The following is a 20,016-nucleotide window of genomic DNA, read 5'->3' on the forward strand; positions in this document are numbered from 1 at the left end:
AGACATGACCTTGCAAACCAAGCAGTTGTTGCTATTTCTTAAAAGAAATAACCAAGCACCATGACCTGAGACTACATGAAGAAAACGAATGTTTAGTTGGCAAAATCTTGAGTTAGAAATGTAGAGAGTATGTGTTTAACTTGTCCATAGACTCTCTAGGTCAGCACATACCCTTTTCTTAGACCATGGTCTGCCATGTGGTACTATTCTTTTCCCCCCAGGGATTCTGCTCTTGTGGCAAGGGGTAGATGCACAAGGGATCAAAAGCAAGGTTGCAAGGACATGGTATGTTACAGTGTTTTCCTGCTTGTTTCCCAAATACCTCTACGAATAATATTTGGTTATTTGTTTTTGATGGGTTTACAGGTGAGGTAATTGTATCCTTTGGGTTGTGTGTGCTGTTTCTCTGCCATCTTACTCTGCCTTTCACAGAGAACTTAATACTTTGGGGTTTTTTTCCATTTGAACCAATTTTTGTTCGTCTTTACTTGGTTGATAATCCTGAGCTATGCAGGTAGTGGTTTATATTTAGAAAGATGCCCTGCCTGTATTAGTTTCTGGTTTTCATAAGAGAGATTAAGATGCTAAAGCTGCATAATTTTATGGAACTGTGAAAGGTTTGCATGAGCTTTGATACATCCTATCACTTATTTTTATAGTTATTCTGTATTTAAACACTATGGTACTGCTTATAATGAACAAAACAATGAAGTAATTTGTCAAATCTTATGCTGACCATCCTTTTTGGCTCTAATTTGGTGTGTTATTATTCCAACTAGTCTAGAAATTGCTTTAGGGAAAAGAAAAACACCCCTGTAATGCAAGGTAACCTCTTTGGCTGCATTTAATTTGATTTTTTCTCAATAGCAGGAGACACACTGAATGGAGTTTAAGTAATGTGATAAAGAGCAGCTTCCACATGTCACCATAGCTCGAGAAATGCATATTGAGTCCAGGTCAGCCTGCTTGTTTAAAGAAGAAACTTGCATATGAGAACTCTCAAACCTTTTTGATCACAACAGATGCTTGTTTGATAGGCAGATGGGCACGATTCAAAGGCAATGAGGCACAGATAGTGAAATGTGCCAGAGAAGTCTTTGATATTCAATCCTACTTGGTAATTTTGCATCATCAGAGGGAGACTTCAGGGAGGTTCACAGGAGGTGAGTGGGGGTTTTTTTCCTCATATCCCTCTTCAGTGGCAGAGGAAGTTGAAATGTTCCTTGGAGAAAGTTATGCCTGTGTGAGGAAGATAACTGGCAAGCATGCCAGGAAGACGTTGGAAGTTTAAACAATTAGTCACAGCGGAGGTGTGAGAACTTGTGCATCCTGAGAAGATGCTCATATATTGGTGAATCCAGATAAAGATGATCTGTGGTTACTCACAGCATCCAGATTTTGAGGGAACTCGCAACAGAACTGCATATATCTATGGGAGGAGACATAAGTGCTTGAGCTTCTTGGCATGTCTATGGTATAGATGCCTATTTATATATGAGTGATCCTTCAGAGAGATAAGTAGGAAAAGGCAAGGGATTATAGCCAGTCTTTCAGTGGGGTAGCTGGAGAATTGCTTGTCTGGCAGGTTAATGCTAGCAGGGTCACCAGTACTCTCCACCTCGTTGGGATGTTTTCTGGACAGAATAAAGTAGACTTGGCTCACTGGGCTGCCTGCTCCAGGGGCCAGGCAAAAAGCAACATGCAAACCAGGAATTGCTCTTGCCAACCAGAAATGCAAAGGTTATACCAGTTCTGGGTGCAGATAAACCTTTGACAAAGACCCAAAAAGATGGAGAGCAGGAAGAAAAGGGTTGTCAGGTACATGGGGCAAAACAGCTTCCTCTGAGAAAAGGCTGTTATGTAAAGAGATGGGAAACCAGGTTGTGGCTTAAATTGTATCCAGGGAATACCAGAAAACCCCATACCTCCCCCTCTCCAAAAAAAAAGCCTGAAAAAAACCCAATCCAAACCCAAAGTTCCAATACATCTCTCTCCAGTGTGGTCACTCATGTATTTGTCAGAAGGGAGATATTTGCTGATGGATTTAATTAGGATTTTTCAGAGTAGGCTCCCTCAAGGAAGGAGATACTTGTTCCTTTCTACGTGTTTGAGTGACAGCTTGTAGCAGCAAGGAGAGACAATAACAGAAAGCTGGAAGCCTGCAGCTCTGATGGAGGAATTGAGAGGCAGCAGGGATGAGCCTAGAGCAATTCCTTAGGTCTCTAAAGTGCTAGTGTGTTCTCTCTGCTTGATTAGTTGATAACAGAGAGTGTGCTTTATTCTTCCTCTCTTATGAGGGCATCTCTTACCTGTAGCATACATATTAGGGAAGCACTGTAGAGTTTACATGGTGGAGGATTACATTAATGTGAGTTTTTTAAAGGAGAATGAATTTAGAGTTTTATTGTCTCTGATTTGGGAAAACATCATGTGATCATTAAAGAGTTTGAGCTATGTCATCCCAAACTGTGACTTAGGTGGTTAAAGTCACTTGGTTTCTCTTTCAGTGGATCATATGTGTTCAAATGGTTTGTCTTTGTTCTCTCATTGGGTTGTCTTGCGGTATTTATGAAATAACCTTTAATCTGTTCATTAAGTGTTAACTTTTTCCCCTTGTCAAAGGCTCTCATGTGAAATTGTGTAGAATAGGTGGTTTGTTTCAGACAAAATACTAGCAAAAATATAGAAATTAAGCCTTTTTTTTTTTACCTTGTTGTCAAATCCCTAAATATTTAGTGCAAGTCCCTAGTTAAGAACACAGCTTTTGTCCAATTTCTTTACAGTCTGGGAGTCTTAGTACATCTTGAGAAGTTGAGGCTTAAGTTACTTTGTTTAAACTTCAAAAACCGAAAGTAGGACAGTTTTTTCTTTCATTACCCACTGCAAAATCAAGTCAGGTGCAGCCACACCGACTGCAAAACCGTGCCACATTCTTCTCTTTGATTTTCCTCATCTGTGACAGAGATTTCTGGTACAAAGGATCAAAAAGTCAGACATGCCCTTTGAAAAATGAGAAAATTCAGAGTTGTAAAAGTAACATGAGAGTTAAAGAAGACTGACTTTTTAATTTAATAGTTAGCATTTCCTTAATTTTCTTTTCTCCCCTTTTCCCCCCATTTAAATATATCAAAACATTGAAGTACAAAGAGAATTTGAGATGAAAGATTAAAGATGACTCAGCCTCTATCAATGTCTGCCCTGTTTTTCTTCTTAAAAGAAAATCTTTTACCATATTGTAGGCACTAAAACATAAATTTTACCCACCAGAAATAATGAGATGTTTCAATCCTGTAGATTTTCACTTGATGTTGGAAAATGTCACTTTTTTTAATGTTTAGGGAGCATAACATTTCTAACAATTTCACACTTCAGAAGTGATAAGCCTACATGACTGTATTATGTGATATTTTACTTTGGTCCACTGTATATTGAAATATAATCTGCAAAGTACTGTACAAGACTTGTTATTAACATAGTAAGTTTCAGTGTACCTTCAAACCCCTGACCTGAATGAAATCGAGCAGATCCCTAGCAAACTTGAGTTCATGTCAGTGAAGAGTCTCCAGTTGAATCTAATAGAAATTAAAGGACACCCTTCAATTGCTGATGTCTTCGTTTTCTAAAGGTGCTGAAGTTAGAGTGCATCCTGTCCTAGGCAGAACCTTTCCTGGTATTTGAGCCTTCATCTATACTCCCTTGGCTTCCATAAGTATCCAAATTTGCATGTCTTCCTGGGGCTCAGTAGTTGAAGGCTATGAAGACATATGGTTTCACTTTAAAAGAGTATGCTTCCATGTAGATGGTTTTAGGTAGTAGGTGCTGCTTCCAGAAACAGATGGATCTTAAGGTCAAAGTTTTGGATGTGAGATAAAATAGTAGACTAAAAAAAGGTCACTTCCTGTCCTGCCATGTGCTCTTACCAGCATTAAATGCCTGCTGACCAACCTCCTAGCTGAAATGAGAGGCAGGTATAGGAATCCATAATACTTGCTAGGTATAAAGCACCTTCCCCTTGAGGACTGAACCTAGTACTATCTAAACTTCATCATACTGCTCTCACAAATACTATATCATGGTAGGTAAGTATCGTTTCTTGCATATAAGGTTTCTGAGACACAGACAAAATAACATGTCCCCAAGTAATACAAGACCAAGGAGTAAAACACAGCCTGTATTTATTATAAAGAAATTAGGGAGTAAATTGCAAATGACTGTTTGCCTCTCCCTAGGACTGCTACTGCCTAGCAACAATTGCCAGGTAGGATAAACATCATTAACTGTAAGAAACTCAATGTCTAAAAGACATGAGGTATACTGATACACAGTGTTGACGTGTCTCAGTATTATCTGGCTTTGCAGTTTGGGTCTAAGAGCAGTCCCAGCCTTGCCCACGTTTTGTGTGTGCACACTTGTATGTATACAATGGGATTTGTCTTGCAGTAATGTTATAATTAAGTATGGTAGGGAAATGCTTCTGCAGCCAAAATATAAATTAGAAAGCTTGCATACTACATGCAGAAGCTTCTCAGGAAATCATTCGAGCTCACTCTTCCTGTCAGCCTGGGGAATATGGCTCTTAATTTCCCTTGACAGAAAACATATCACCTCATCAGCAGCCCTAAAAAATGACAAGACATCCCCACCGAAAAAGACTGTCTGCCAAATGCTTTCATTGCCACTGCAGCAAGGGGGACAGGGAGAAGGAGGGGTGTGCTTCAGAGATTTCAGTAAAATGTAATACTTTACCTTGCTGCCGGTAGAGTCCCACTGTTATGCCTTGTATTGCTGCAAAACGTTCAGCAAGGTGTGACTCTTGAAGAGTTAATTTGAGCCAGAGGGTAGATGGCCATTCAATTCTAAAAGATGAATTTATATTCCTGCATCTGGATAGTGTGAGGTTATCTTACAGTGTCTGAGTCAAGACAGACATCTTGATGCAAAATCTACACCTGCAGATCTCTTACATATTTAAATGACAACAAATGCAACCAAGTCACATACTGTGCTGTGTACATTAACCTGTAGCAGTGATTATCTCATGTGAAGTTCCTGTGCTGTTTCTTAAAGGCATTGTAGCACTACTCATAGGAAAAGTTACATGTATTGAAATATATACCACTACAGCTTGGCTTAAATCAGTCAAGTATTTTGTAACAAACCTCAACATTCTCTTGAATGGTTGCGTTTCTGAATGGCACACTGTTATGTTTAGAGCCTGTATGTCAAACTGCATCAGGGCAGAGGATCTTCATATTATCATAATGTTTATCATTACTTCAGTATATTTGTGTTGTTGGGCTTTTTTTTTCTTTTCTAAACCAAAATTAGGACAAGATGAGAACATTTTATCATCACTGACACGTTTCTGTGCCACCTGATCTAGGTGGACCTGCTTTGGCAGGGGGTTTGGACTACATGATCTCTAAAGGTCCCTTCCAAACCCCTACCATTCTGTGACTCCGTGATTCTTCCACCAACATGTTTTCCCCCACACTGGAGGAGTAACTTTGTAAGTCAGTGTGACGGACATCAGTGGTGCTGGGGGTGTACATCTGTGTATGTGTGTGTGTGTTTATATAAAAAAGCATACTACCTCTGGTAAATACACCAATACTATATTTTTAGGTAAGTCTGTTACAGTAGACCAGCTTCCTATTGCAGTGAAATTACACAGACACCTAGAGGACTGCATAGCTCACACATGAATGGTTCTAGTTCTTATGTTGCAAAGTTAACTTTCAAGCTGCGAACTGGGTGGAAACCAATGCTGTCATGTCTGAATTAAGTATTTGGACAGCCTGAAACTCAACTCTGGAGAGTTTTGAATGTCTCTTTTTTTCATTTGGTGGGGATTAGGCTCTTGGCATGTGGTGGAGAAGAACACATTGGAATAATTCAGGGTTTCTGAGAGTTGCTGAAGTGATGATGAAATATACGGCTGGAGGTTTTTCAGCCGTACAGTTGGATCATCTGTTGTGTGACAGAATTGTCTCTGATTTTTATTTGTTAGATGGATCCCTGCCAATCATTTGGCTAAAAGTGAAGCCAGAGGACCTTGGAAAAGAGTGGGACACAGAAATGTTCCAGCAGACCCAAAGTTGTGTGCCTTCTGCATCCAGCCAGTAGAGCTGGTGACTTCAGTAGATGATCAGTCCCCTGTAATCTAGTGACTTCAGTAGATGATCAGTCCTCTGTAATGTACTCTCTGCAGGATGCAAAGTCTTTCCAAGTTACTTCTCTGTGTGTATAGGTATAATCTGTACACACACATGTATTACAAACATGAGCAATGTGTATATGTGGCCAAGTACATTAGAGTTCTGATGTGGATAGAGGTTTTTACTATACATAGTTCTCTGAATCCAAAGTTGTCAGATCCAGGTCTTGACCAGCAATGAAATTATGATTTTCATTTAGGTATGTGTTGTAACTTTGAACATTTCAGAGCCAGATTTACTGTTTGAGGCCTTTCACTTGTGTATTAAATTCATGACTGTAATAATGGACTTTTGTTGGCTTGGTTGCAAAGATTTGTACGTCTTAGTGATTCGGGAGTTGAGAAATGTTAAAACTATGTGAGTAGCTATTTTGGTTTGAATGTCTTTAGCAAAACTTAGTGGCTTTAGGAGATGCTGCTGTTTTTCTCCTAAGATGTATGCATAAAGCTAACAGATTAGGAAAACAACTTGCCCATCCTGAAGTTTTGTGTCATCAGTCCCCAAATGCCTGTTAAATTCAAACTTTGTTTAGATTAAAAAATCATTTGTGATTTTAGCAGCAATACCTTGCTTTGACTCTACAGAGCATGTCTAAGAACATTTGTCTAAGGACTATTGTAGCAGTAGCTTTTTTAATTAGTGCAAATTGGTTTTTTAACAGACACTACCTATAATTAAAGTGTTTATTAGTAAATAAAAGTAAAACCAATCTCCCTAGGGCCAGGAGAGAATTGTGGTGATAGTTTTTTGTTTCTGACAGTTACATGATGCAGTACTGTTTAATAAAATATAATATCTGCAAGGGTGGGATTTTGAAGTCCTTGAAGATATTAGCACTGTATCGGTTAAGGAGTGAGTAATGCAGTGAAAATAAGTCCCAAGGACATAATTACAGCATGCTGTTTGATTGTGTACTGCTTGTCCTGCCAACACGAAGAAGCAGGCACACTGAGAAGAACATGGTTAGGGAAACTTTAGGGATATAATTGGGGTGTGCTGGTGAGACTGATGCAGAGCAGACATCTCTTCTGTCTCCTCTGGTGTCCCACATCACTTTATGTCACTCATTTGAAGACATCTAGGCATTTCTTCGAAATTATCTGACTTGGAGTTGAGCCAGAGAATGGGAATAAGTTATTTGTGTTGCGGAATTCCCCTGTATTATAAATGATACTTACATTCATTGTTAATAATTAAACTCCTCAGTTAATTCAGTATATTTTTGCTTCTTGTAACCAGACAGAAATTCTCTACAGTTCTGCATGTGCTGATAAACTGGAAAATGATGCATCTTGTTTATTTCAATATCATCAAATGGCTGGGGGAATTAATGCAAGAGGCATTTTTACACAGAGCTTTTGCCTGCAAAACAACCCCAGCAGTACCAAAGTGAGTGAGGTTGCATATCTGTCTCGTACAGTGAGAGCTGGGAAGAAATTCTTTTTGATGTGTCTTCAAGTGCAAACACAAATGACGTTCAGAGGACTTGCTTTCTTGTGCATCATTCCCAGCAGCAGTGGCTTAGCAGACCAAGTTCATTGGTACTTGTTACATCTCTTGAGTCTTTTGTGTGTTTTTCTGGATACAGCTGGTTGTAAGCATTTGATTTGTCAGTGTACAAGAAAGGAAGCTAGTTCCCTGCTCTCTCCCTTACCAGTGTAGCTTGCCACAATTCCAACAGGATGAAAAAGAAATGAAGACAGCTTTGACCACCTCTGTGGAAGAACTCCTAAAAAGACAGATCAAAATAGTCATTTTTAGGAACTATGCTGCTGCCTTGTTTTCATTTTCAGTGTAGTAAATGGGATTTTGCCCACTTATGTGAATTCTCATCAGAAATTAAAGCTATGAGCTTCCAACACATTTCAGTGTGATTGAGGTGCATTGACTTAGAGCTCAAGAAGCCCCACTTCCCGTCGTCGTGGCTGCCATCACGGTGTAGGTGCATGCTCTTAGGCTGCCTTGCTGTGAAGGGACGTGTCGTACTTAGGTCTGGCTCAGGTGTCAGCTGGAGTCCAGCAATGCCAGCTTCCACAGTGTGACTTCAATGAGAGTTCTTGGATCCAATCATCTTGTGTTTGCAATGCAACATAAGAGAAAACAAACAAATGTCACTATGAGAGACCACAGTATTTAAGAGACTGAGTGCAGTCTTTTAAGCTGCACAGAATTCCTGGAGAAACCTGTCTGTCTCCATCGTCTATTATAGCAGATTCAGTTTGCAACTTTGTAATCTTTGTGGGCAAATGATGGCAGTCTAATTGCTAAATGTTGCAGTTTTACCTTAGCAGTGCTACAGACCAAATCCCAATAGTGTCAGTAGAAATGTGTAATGGGGTATTTGCTATATATGCACAAGTGTGGCGCATGAACATTTGGCATTTTCTTCTTCCTAGTTGCTTTGTAGTTTAAAGACAGTTTTCTTATTTGAGCTTGCCACTTCTGATGTTGATGCATCCTGTATTGTCTTCCAGCTTGCCACTTTGGAATTCCCTCCAAAGAAGCTCTTTGGAAACAAGGATGAACGAGTGATCGCAGAACGACGGAGTCACTTAGAGGTAACACCAGCTTCTTAGCAGGCTTTTGTGTGTGCTTTGGTGGAGTACTCTGCTTGACCAACAGATACCATTCCCATGTGGTCAAAGTTAAAGAGCCTGTGTCTGAGTATAAAGTTACTTGCTGCATCGTTTAATACAGGAGATGGCAGCAGTAGATTGTGAAGTGATGAAACATGCCTTAAAAGAAATTAATCCTAGTGTAGGGAAAAAAGCATCTCTTCAGAGATATTCATAGGAGGCACATTTATTGAAAGGGGAAAGGTTGTGGGTGAAGTGTTCACTATAGACAGATGGTCTCTGTGCAAGACAAGATTAAGAAAAATATTGTTACTTTAAATGCCATTTGTTAACTGAAGAGTTACTATTTTATCATAGTTACTACACCCAGACATCTCAAGACAGAATGAAAGTGATAGTTAGGCATCTTTCAGCTTTATTTTGTAACCCAGCTTTCTGAATGTATTTTTTCTTTCAATTAAACAATAATTGTACTGTGGACGAGGTTCCTGAGTTTATGAGGGTTTGGAGTTTTTTTGCCCTGTTCTGCAGTACTGTGTGGACTGCATCATTTTGACTCCTATCCCACATTAGATGTTTACATTTCTATGTTAATACATGTGTTGTTGCAGCCCAGGAGCAGAAGGTGGGGCTTTGGGAAAGAAGAGACGTGAACAAAAATTACGTCACAAGTATATTGTAGCCACGTGGGGGTTACCTGATCATCCAAGTCATTAAGACTTATGTTCTTCATACAGCTAAAATAGCTTTAAGTAAAGCTTTAGAGAAGTTAATATACAAGTAGATGGCTTCCAACTGGAATCTCTTCTCACATATTTTGAATGTACTCACATATTTTTCTATGTACTTCACTTTTTCTTTGATCTACCAACAAAACATCCTCCCACTGACTTTTGATGTGAGGCTGTCTTCTGCGTAGCACAAAATGTAATCTGTTCTGTTTGTTTGTTTCATGTCCTCTATAGAGGGCATAAAGGCATGGCTAGATTCCAGTCTAGTACTCCATTTGCATATTTTTGTACCAGTGAGAAATTTAATCCCTTAATCTTTCTGCCCTTTCATTGATTTGCTAACAGATTGTATTGTAATGTTTCTAAATGTTAAAACGAACTTGTATAGTGATGCTTTGCTCATGGTCATGTAGTACTTAACGTTCTATATATAGATAGTTTTTAGCTTGAAGTGAAATTCTGTCTATTTTAACTAGATTGAGTCATTACATCTTTACCTATAGATTTTGCAAACATAATAATATCCGACCACTGTTGTCATGAATATGTTTTGCCATATGCCAGATAGCACACTCAATAATCCTGACAAATCACTCAGTATTGGAGAAACTGAAGATCCCCTGTGGCTACGGGCAAGTTAGATAAAAAGGACAAGGAGCCAAGCAAATGTTGCTGTCCTTGCCATAAGGAATTTGATGCAACAAGCTGATCAATACCTCCTTATTCCTGGATCTCTAATCGTGGTATTTTCTTTTCACTACACATTTTTCAGTGGTTTGCTCTGACTTTGCCAAGAACTGGAGAGTTTCGGCTACCATAGCTTACAGCCTCCTTGAAGAGTGAGAGAAACCACTTAAGTAGTGATGGTTTCCCAAGTCATGTAATGCTTTGAAGGCTCAAGGCCCACCTTGGGTTATACTGGGAAAGTGGAAGTTAGTCTGCAACAGTGGAAGATGGTACAGGCACCAGTACTATTTAAAATACTGGCTGTTAATGCCTCATGGCTTTCAAGAGCGCACTTCAGTGGGCTAACTGGGAAGCAGTAAATGGGTGAATACCCTCTAGAGGGGATGTGGTTTCTTAACCTTTTGACCATAGGATGCTCCTCACGTCGGAAAAGATAAAAGGTTAGACCTTGGTAACAAGCAGAAATAGGGCTTATATTCAGTTGGCTTTCATACCTGATCATATAATGTGGTTTGCTTAAAACCCTTCACAGTCTCTTTCAAGCCTCACAGGTGCTGTGTTGTTATAGCTGTAGTATGGTATGAAAACTCACTTGATTGTTCCCTGTGGTTAGTCATTAGCTAATGAGCTCTTACAGTGTTTTTAGAAAAAGCAAAGCACAGCTTCCAGACCAACAAAAATATATATTCTCATCTAACGTCTGAGCTGACTTTAGTGACTAAAATTAGATGACATCCTGACAAATATCAGTCTGTTAAGTGTGCTGAGCAAATATTCTGTATTATAACATCATTAGTAGAGCTGTCATCCCAGTGGTGGATGACAAAGAAATTACTCCATTCTTCCCATTTTTACGTTAGATATTTATGCATCTTGAATAGACTGGGACCTGCCGTTGTTTTTCCTGAACTTTTTAGATTCTAAAGGGATAGTACAGCTTTGACTAGTCCAGTGCTTTGCACAAGTCATCTCTGAGCAACAGCAGTTTCTTCTTTTAGTTTACTTTTTTCTCTTTCTAAAGTATTCACACAACAAATTATCATCCAAACTCTTAAAATACACCTCTGTGAGGGACAAAACAACTCATCACTTCAGTCAAAGAACAGTCGTTGCTGGAATTAGCAGCTGTTTCCTGAAATGCCCTTGCAGGCTCTTTTTTTTCACATCAGAAGTAAATGACAGCTCTCAATCTGATCTGGGAAAAAGAAGCAGTCATTGTAAGAGCAGAACTATGCTTCCAATTAACTACACATAGGACAGATAAATGGTTCTAGTGCAGATATCTATGCTCTACTTGAGTATAAAAAGATTTGTCCAAAACACCCTTTGTGGGACAGTTTAGGAAGAGCTTTTTCTACATCTCACCTCTGGGAATCTTGCCATAGTGGGAGAAAACAGCAGGCAGGTTCAAGGCAACTGATGAAATCAAGGGGACTGCCTGTAGAGTTTGCTTTATTTTGAGATTGTCATGTAGAGTTACCTTAGTTCAGCTTGAAATTAAAAGTGATCATCTTTCATCATAATAAGAGATGAAATTACATGGAGTAAAAGACTCCAGAGAACCCCAAATTGTGAAGATTGTGATTTACAGTGTCAATAAATGCAAAATTTATGTAAAACATGGGGTTCTTTTGTCCCAGCTGATACAAGTCCTTAATAACCAAGAGCTTCATAATACCATGTTGGTAGGAAAGTACATTATGCGTACTTTTTGCGAGAGGTGAACCTGAGAAGTCTTTGATCTGTAGCATGGTATGTAGTTGCAATGTATGCACTTCTGCTTTGCCATTTGTTGGTATAATATAAAGTCTTTACAGCAATATCTTACATTTCCATAGAGGTTTGGAAAAATAATATACAAGTTTGCAGAGGAGTTTTATCTATGCATCTTCAAGAGAAAACACCTAAGTTGTATTTAAAATTACCTATCCAAAAAGCCCCATTGCAATCTATTAATTTTAGTTTTTCATCAGAGACCTGTTGCAGGGCAAAGCTCTAAATTAATTGTTCTGCAGTCTAAAGACTGTAATTTCACTTCAGAGCCAACCTTGCTTGATTAAATCCGCCTTAAATGAAACAGCCAAGTATTCTTTTGATTAAAGTTAATGAATAGAAGTTAGTGTGTATCTCTATCCCTTCATGCAATTAGAAATCAGTAGATAAGGGTATAGTATCCTTTTTTAAAATTAAATCGTATGATGTACATTCCTTTTTTATATTTTAAGCAAAACCTTTGTAAAGGAAGCACGTGTCACAGGAGACAGGTGATTCAGGGAGTGTTCGCATTTGAACTGCAAGAGATCCAATATTCCTTGGGAAGTTGCTACATCTGTGGATGACAGTAAAAAGAAGTTTTTTCCTGAAATCCCATCTTCTTTGTATACCACATTTCTATACCTTATTATTCTCTTGATTATTTATCTTCTTCTCTTTGACTCAGGCTTTGTTGTGATAATGAAGATTATTACTAGCCCCATTTTCCCATTTGTGCAGCCCAAAAAACTGGGCAGGATTCAAAGCTGCCATAGCATGTTTCTTGACTCTTGCAGCCAGGGACCCACCAGGCTTTCTTTTCTGCTCTTGCAGTCACCAGCATGTTGGGGAAGAAACAATTGTTACACTGACAAAAAACCAACAAGTTCTTGCTTAAAGGAAAACAAACTCCCTCAACCTTCAGCCAGTTTCCTTGTCTCTGTTTCTTGTTCCCTGTTCTCACTGCTGCATTTATTCAAGTTTGTTTGTGGACAGATAGCAAAGGGAAACAAGCAAAATCTCTGCCTGGGAGTGCACTGACAGACAGCTCAGTGGTCCTCAGGAGTTGTCTGTTTCCTTTTGCTGCCACATACAGAGCTCAGGGAACGAAAGAAAGTCAACCTGAACACGATGGTAAGGCAAGCCTGTGCCAAGTTCTGTAGGACCACATCTATCTTCCTGGCATTGTCTCTGCTCCTCTGTTTTCTTGGTACTTTGAACCTCTTTAAAAGATAGACACGCTCAATTGATTTAAAATTAATAATACATTTGTCCTTAACCTTCTCACTTCCTGATGTCTCCTGATGAGGTTTTCAATGATAGGTGTTAATGCGAGAGGCAGAAATAAATCTTGTATGAACTGCATAACTCAATTTTGTTCTTGAATCTGTAGAACTGGCTGGGGAAAGCACTGTAGACACTGAACTAACTGAAATATTGCTGTTCCCTGTGGTCAAAATAAAGCGTCCAAAATAAGATTCTTTAACTTAGAGGCCAAATGCTTTGGTTTTAGTTTGTATTCTCTCTTGAGTTCTTTGGGAGGTGATGATTTGTAGGGTTCTCTTTGATATAGGACTCTAAAGCTAGCCACTCCAGCTTCCTCCTTTAGAAGTGAGTCTCTGCTGGTTTTGCATGACTCAGATAATCTGATTCTTAAGGAAAACGTGAAATAATGGAAATAACACCTTTCCTTGAACTGGAATTCGTTCTTGTTATATACATGTATTATTAGTTTCAGAATTAACACTTTGGTGGCAACCAGCAAAACAAACATCTGAAGGAAAAAAATCTCAAAAGATTTGTCAACCGAGTTAGGAAAACAGAATGATTGAGTCTGCCTGAGACCTCATTTCTGAGGTTTTCCTTGAAGTTAGGAGTGCAGGAACATTTTAATGAGAATTCAAGATGATTCATCATCTGAATATTCAATAGGAACTTCATGAGTACCTCCCACTGGCTTTTGTTTCACAGCCCTATCCTTTAATATATTTAGCTGAGAGAACCTGCATCATGCTAGTTACAGGTGAATTGATGTTTCTATTGCAAAACCCCTGTTAAGTGGGGTCACAGTTACCATTTCTGTTTGATTTTTCCCGACTCTGACACCAGTCACAAAGACCTTTCCAAGTTACTGATTATGTGTCCGTTCAAAGTGATTATTAAAAGGAAATTATTAGCCTCCAGTATCAACTTACAATAACATCCCTAATACCAAAGCTTTTTAAGAAGAACTTTATGGCCAGCTGCTCACCAGCCTGCCTCCTGCAGATTGAATGTTTGCCTCTGACAGTGCAGTTGTAAATACTGTTCTTAAAAGCATCTCGGTGAGATGGACTTGAGAAAGCATTGAGAATACTTTTGATAATCATTGAAAGATAAAAGGAAGCTTTTCTTTTTGTTAGAGACAAATGCACACACCAGATACAACTGCTAGTGCCGAAGCAAACTGCAGCAAATGTCAGTGTTTGATAGTCCTGGAGAAGATTGTTTCATACCCATAGTCTGAACTACAGAATGCAGCATCTTGGAGTGATGGTTTTAATTTCCTACTGGAGGAATAGGGATGCAATGGGAAAGAACATAAACGCATCCACAAAGATAAGAGAAGAGTGTGTGCGGTTGGTCCGTATTGTGGATATCAATTATCTGAAGCCCGTGTCAGGGATCCTTTGCTAGATTAACTACAGTTAGTCTCTCATAAGCTCCAGTAACCGTGAAAAAAATTTAACTACAGCTTTCCAGCAACAGCACTAACGTTTCGCCTTGCCTGCAGACAGTAAGACTTTGCAGTTAACCATCTGAGAGCAATTTCACATGTCAGGTTCCCAGCCTTCAGTGCATCACCGGGGCTGCCCAAGGCACCTGGCTTTTCTCCTTTGAAGCAGCAGCCCTCAAAGAGGGAGTTGGAGCAGCTCTCAGCAGTGAAGCGTTTTGTCTTTTGTTTGAGTGGTGCTGCTTCTTATGTGAGACCCTGTTGGCTTCAAAAGGTGAATACATAGAATTAATTTTACTCATTGATTACAATCACTAGATACAAATAAGTAGAAATTAAGACTTGGCCTATGTCAGCATTTGATCCCATACCAACAAAGTGTTAGTTTGATTAAATACAGCAGACTGCCAGCCAGATCCACAGCAGACGCAAGGCATAATTCTTAAAATAACAGTAGATGATAAAGATGATCTTTTAGAAGGAGTGAAAGCCTGGGGTTGTTTTCTGGATGAGTTAACTTTAAGCTCTGGTCCAACAGGCTCCTGGATGCAAAAGCGACAGCGAGTGTAAGCAGCCCCTTGGTCTCATTTGTTCAAACTCAGTATGTTATTCAAGATGAGATCTGAAATCCTGGTTTGCAGAGTTTGTTAGAGGTAACTTTACATATTATGCAGACCCTTTAACGTAATTCTGGCATTTCTTTGTTTAGGTCTGTAACTTCCTATCTCTACCTCAAAAAACGTGTCTTTTGTGATAAAATGTTTATGTCCATTAAGACCAAAGAGTGAAATAGGATGCGTGATCCAGCTGCACTTTTTTCCTTTCCTCCTTAGAGATTTTCGGAGTATCACAAAATAAGGTGTTACAGTTATCATGATTCAGTAAGTTCAGAATATGTGACAGCATATAGTTTGAACTCCAGTTTAGCTCCACATCCTAATGTATTTTGCTGTCAGTTCCCAATAAATTTCCCAACATCCTCCAACAAATCAGGTTTGGAAGTTGTGTACCTTATCAGTCTCCAATAATGGCTTTCCACATTCAGATGTGAGCAGATGAATAAAGGGAGCACTTGACCAAGGACGCCGGGTTGAACTCTGCGCTATCCCTTTTCAAAGCAAGCATATCACTCATCCTCCAGCATCTGATTTCACCAAAGGAAGTAGAGGGTGATGCATGTGAAGTGCTTTGGTAGCTGTTTGCCAAGGCCACACCGGCAGACGACACGCTGTCTCTGCTGGCCCAGGGATGCATGGTAAATTCAATCTTGTTGTTGTTTCTGAATAGATTCTGACAGGACTTGTTTTGACTTGTGCTCCAGAGAAAAGATTAGTTTCCTTCAATAGTCAGGTCTGTTTTGCTCTTTTTTAATATGACTGTTCACTTCCAAAAGAAGACTTACACTGATAGAGCGCCGGTAAATCATAGCCCTTACTGCCTTCTTATTTTTTTTTCCTGCCAGCCTGCAATTCAGTTTTCATTGGAACTACTTAAAGCCAATGAATATAAGCTTTTAGCATGCAGGCATTGTAAGAAATATTAAGTCCTGTGGATTTTAAATTAATTTCAGGCAGAATGAGATTGTAATTTGGGATGTAGACTGACTTCAGAAGTTAATTCAATTGATGCAGCATAATAGTAATTCAACATAATGTGCTCATGCTATTAGACTTGCACAGAAAAATGCTCTAAATAGCTATAATGAATAGTTTGGATTTTGAAAACCTAGGAGAGCAATTTCACCTTGAATCATAACTGGCATCTCTCAGAATGCTTGTACATTATGAAAATTCAAAAAGGTGTATGAATTCAAGTAATTTTCAATATCACCCTGGGTAAAATTACATTTTAGTGGCACTCAAACTACTTCTGGAGATGTAGTGGTAAAATCTGCTTCCACCTGTATTAGCTGTGGAGGAAACTAACCCTGATTCAAGGAATCTTTGTTACACTGTGCATAAAAACAGGGGGGAGGTTCCCAAGCGGCTAAAAATGTAAGTCCTGTTTTTTTTCATGGAATTAGCTATTTAAAGAGCTTGATTCTTACCCACTTAGTTCCAAAATCATTTAGGTACCTCTAAACATCCCCAAAGGAGTGGTGTGTATAGTGTTGCTGCTTCTCTCTCTAAGTCCACCATCAACACAGACTGCTGCAGTGTTAATGACACTGCAATGGCAAGAACACAAGTCTCCATAGTTCATTTTTGTAGCTCCAACAAAAGCAAAGGCTAAATTCTTGGCTATCAAAGTAAAATCCTGGCTGTATAGATCCAGCATTTACAGGCATGTAAACATTTGGGAGCTATATAGGTAAATCTGTTCACTTACAAGAGAGATGCATCACATTTTGGTAGGAGTTTTCAGTCTCATCTCCTATCTAGCTCTTTAGCAAACACATTCAGGCTAACAGGGTAAGAGTTTACGTATGTGTATCGCAGTCAAATTGGCAAGATAATCTTTAGAAGTTAAAAAACCTCCAGCCTAGCATAATCTGCCATACTTGTATTATTCCTACTAGGGGAAACTTGTAAAGCCTGGTTTCATAGGAAACATCACCAGCACAAGCAGCTGGGCCCTGCAGCAAACACCCTGCACCCCCCAAAGCTGTGCGTGCCTGCTGCATCCCCAGCAGGGCTGATTCCTGCACTGTCAGGCTTGCTTTCCTCCATTGTTAAGGGGATGTTCATGCATGTAAAAGCTGTCAGTAAGGCAGATGAAAGTTGAACACAGGTGTGCTTTGGGAGAGCTAGTGATGTGCATTGTGCATGACTGTGGAATTATAGGGAGAATCTAGATGTAGAATTCGGTTTGGATGGAAATGGTTGGTGCGTGGGGTGCAGTTTGTACTTAGAGATATGACGTGCAAACACAGGGTAAGGTGGTATTCACTGGCAAGTTCTTGATTTATTTCTTTAAACTTCTAGTTTTAACCTCAGTGACTATGAGGCATCTGTAAACAACCTTGCTTCTGATCAGGCCTGGTCAAAGTGAACAGGAAGGGTTTGATTAAAACAAGCCAATCCTCTGTTCTTGGCTTGTGTAACATGAGGCCAGTTAATCCATCCCTGAGCCTAATTAACATCTGCCAATCTAAAGCAAATAAGGGAGTTATTTTTGCTCTGTAATACCATAACAAGCACAGTAGTGACTTGTCATTTTCAAATATATGAATCTGTCTCTATTGTCCTGAAAAATCTTTGTGCTCACACAAGTTTTGTGCGACAGGAGGTCTTTGGTACCTGTGGCATAGATAGTTCTGGAGGCATTATGTTATCTCTTAGTCATGAAGGAGGCTTTGCACGACTTGGACAGTGTCTGATATTGTAGGGTTTATAAAGAGAACCCAGCCATCCTCATCTTTCCACAAAAGATATCGGCCCAGGTGATCATGTCGTAATTTTAGAAGCTTTCTCTCCAAATTTTTCACAGAAATAAGATCCTTCAGGCAGCAGATAGTCTCCCAGGCAGTAAGTCTTTTTCCCGTCGCTATGAAATCACAGCTGCATGTAATGACCTAAGGGTGTGTGCAGGAGATAAATGTGTATGGATCCAGAGGTGACATTAGGTACTTCCTGAAGGGCCTGAAATATCACTTGAGATACTGAATATCACATGCTGTCCTGCTCACATATTTTATTCAGAACTAGTTTATGATACCTTGCAATATATGTTGGGGCACTGGGGAAAAGAATTGAAGCCTCATGTTTTCTTTGTTAAAAAAAAAGAAGAAAAGAAGACCCCACAGAAGACCAAAATGTTTCTGAGCTAGTCATATCTGGTGAGCAGGGAATCAATCCAAATCTTGAATGACTTGGGGTGCAGATGTTAGTCATAGTTGGTCCACCATGTTTCTGAGCTGCTGTACTCCAAAGAAATACCACTTACCATTTTACATTCTTGCTATCTGCCAATTATTTCCCTGCTTGCTCAAACTTAACTCCAGAAATGGATTAGAAACTACTTTTAGAGAGCTCTCTGAGCATTATGTTGGCAATTACTCACTCCTAATTAGCCAGTTTAGCCTCAGGTGGTCCCCAAGGGAAGGGAAGATGATTTTAGTGGCAGGCCCAAGGCAGAAGCTTAACTGTAGTGAGCCAAATTGTGATATGATGGGCTGAGCTATCACTGCAGATCACAAGAGGAGCCTGTTGGGACCACTGTCTGGACAAAACACCTTGTTTTAGCTTTAACGCTCCTCCGTGTAATGCTGGGATATGTGGCATAAGAGAACCGAATCCCTTGGAACTCAGTTCATAAAGCAATTGCTGTGGCTAGTGTATTCCACAGCTGACCCAGATAATCCAGTCCTGATTAATGTTGGAGAGGTGTGTGTACCAGACGAGGCAGAGCTGTTTGAGCTTGCAGCCCTTTTCCTAAGGGTTCCTGTCTTCTGTGCTCTCTCAGAGGTATCACAGATTGCAGCCCCAGTGTAACTCCCCATACAGCATGTTAATTCCCCGACTTGTGCCAGTAAGAAAAAAAAAACACATGAGAGAAGCATATCCAATGAGAAATTTGAATCATGTTTTTCTTGAGAAGATGGACAGTCTCTTCTCGTCAGATTCTGTGTATCACATCACACTGGACAGGGCCTTTTACCAGCCTAAAGTCTCTGTCAATTGCCTGTCAGTGGCACTTAAGCCAAGCTTTTTTTCCCTCTCAGTAGATCCTGTAGTTGGTGATGATAGCTGGCATTTCTGCAGCGGTTCCTAGTTGAAAAACTGTCCTCAGGTAGTTTTTTCAAGATACCAGAGGAAACATCTAAAATAAATTGGTTAATTTGGGAAAGAATCCTCAAGTGTTGCATTTTCGTTTGCATATGCCCAACAGTTTCTTTCTTGGAGACAAAAGCAGGAGATGTACTTCCATTTCTGCATCACAGCAGACTCCCTTTGCATGTGTTGTCTTCTAAGCAGATCCTCACCTTTGTGAACACCAATTGGAAGCGAAGCATGTTCCCATCTGCTTGTTTTGGGTTAGAGGCTTCCTTGGGAAGATCTTACTTTGCAAATCCCTAGTTGCAGCAAAATGTGGCTCTTACAGAGTCAGAGAATGTGTTTTGATCTGTCTCTTTTTTTTTGTAATCAGATTCCTGTCCTATAGAAAACATCTGTTGGTACCTGCGTATGCTTTCCTCCATGAATAATTCAAATCCAGGTTTGATTTAAAGCTTGCAACACTTAACACTAGTCAATGGAGTAATTATGTGATTGGTGCTGAGAGAAACTAGCACCTATACTAAAGGCAGAGAGGAGCCCATGCTGGAAGTTAGATGAGCAAGTTGATTAATCTTGCCTGTGCCACGCATGACCTTCGGTGACCTTGCGGTAAAGCTTTTG

General features: G+C 39.6%; 1 protein-coding gene across 4 annotated transcripts in view; it reads left to right on the forward strand.

The window, feature by feature from the left end:
- Positions 1-20,016, forward strand: part of KIF16B (kinesin family member 16B) — a 137,753-nt gene that overhangs the window by 111,501 nt on the left and 6,236 nt on the right. For all 4 annotated transcript variants that reach the window (XM_061989218.1, XM_061989220.1, XM_061989221.1 and 1 more), the window contains one exon: positions 8,693-8,776. In XM_061989218.1, coding sequence (XP_061845202.1) covers positions 8,693-8,776 — 84 coding nt within the window. The remainder of the gene's footprint in view (positions 1-8,692; positions 8,777-20,016) is intronic.

Source organism: Colius striatus, chromosome 2 (assembly GCF_028858725.1).
Source record: "Colius striatus isolate bColStr4 chromosome 2, bColStr4.1.hap1, whole genome shotgun sequence".
Taxonomy (NCBI): Eukaryota; Metazoa; Chordata; class Aves; order Coliiformes; family Coliidae; genus Colius; species Colius striatus.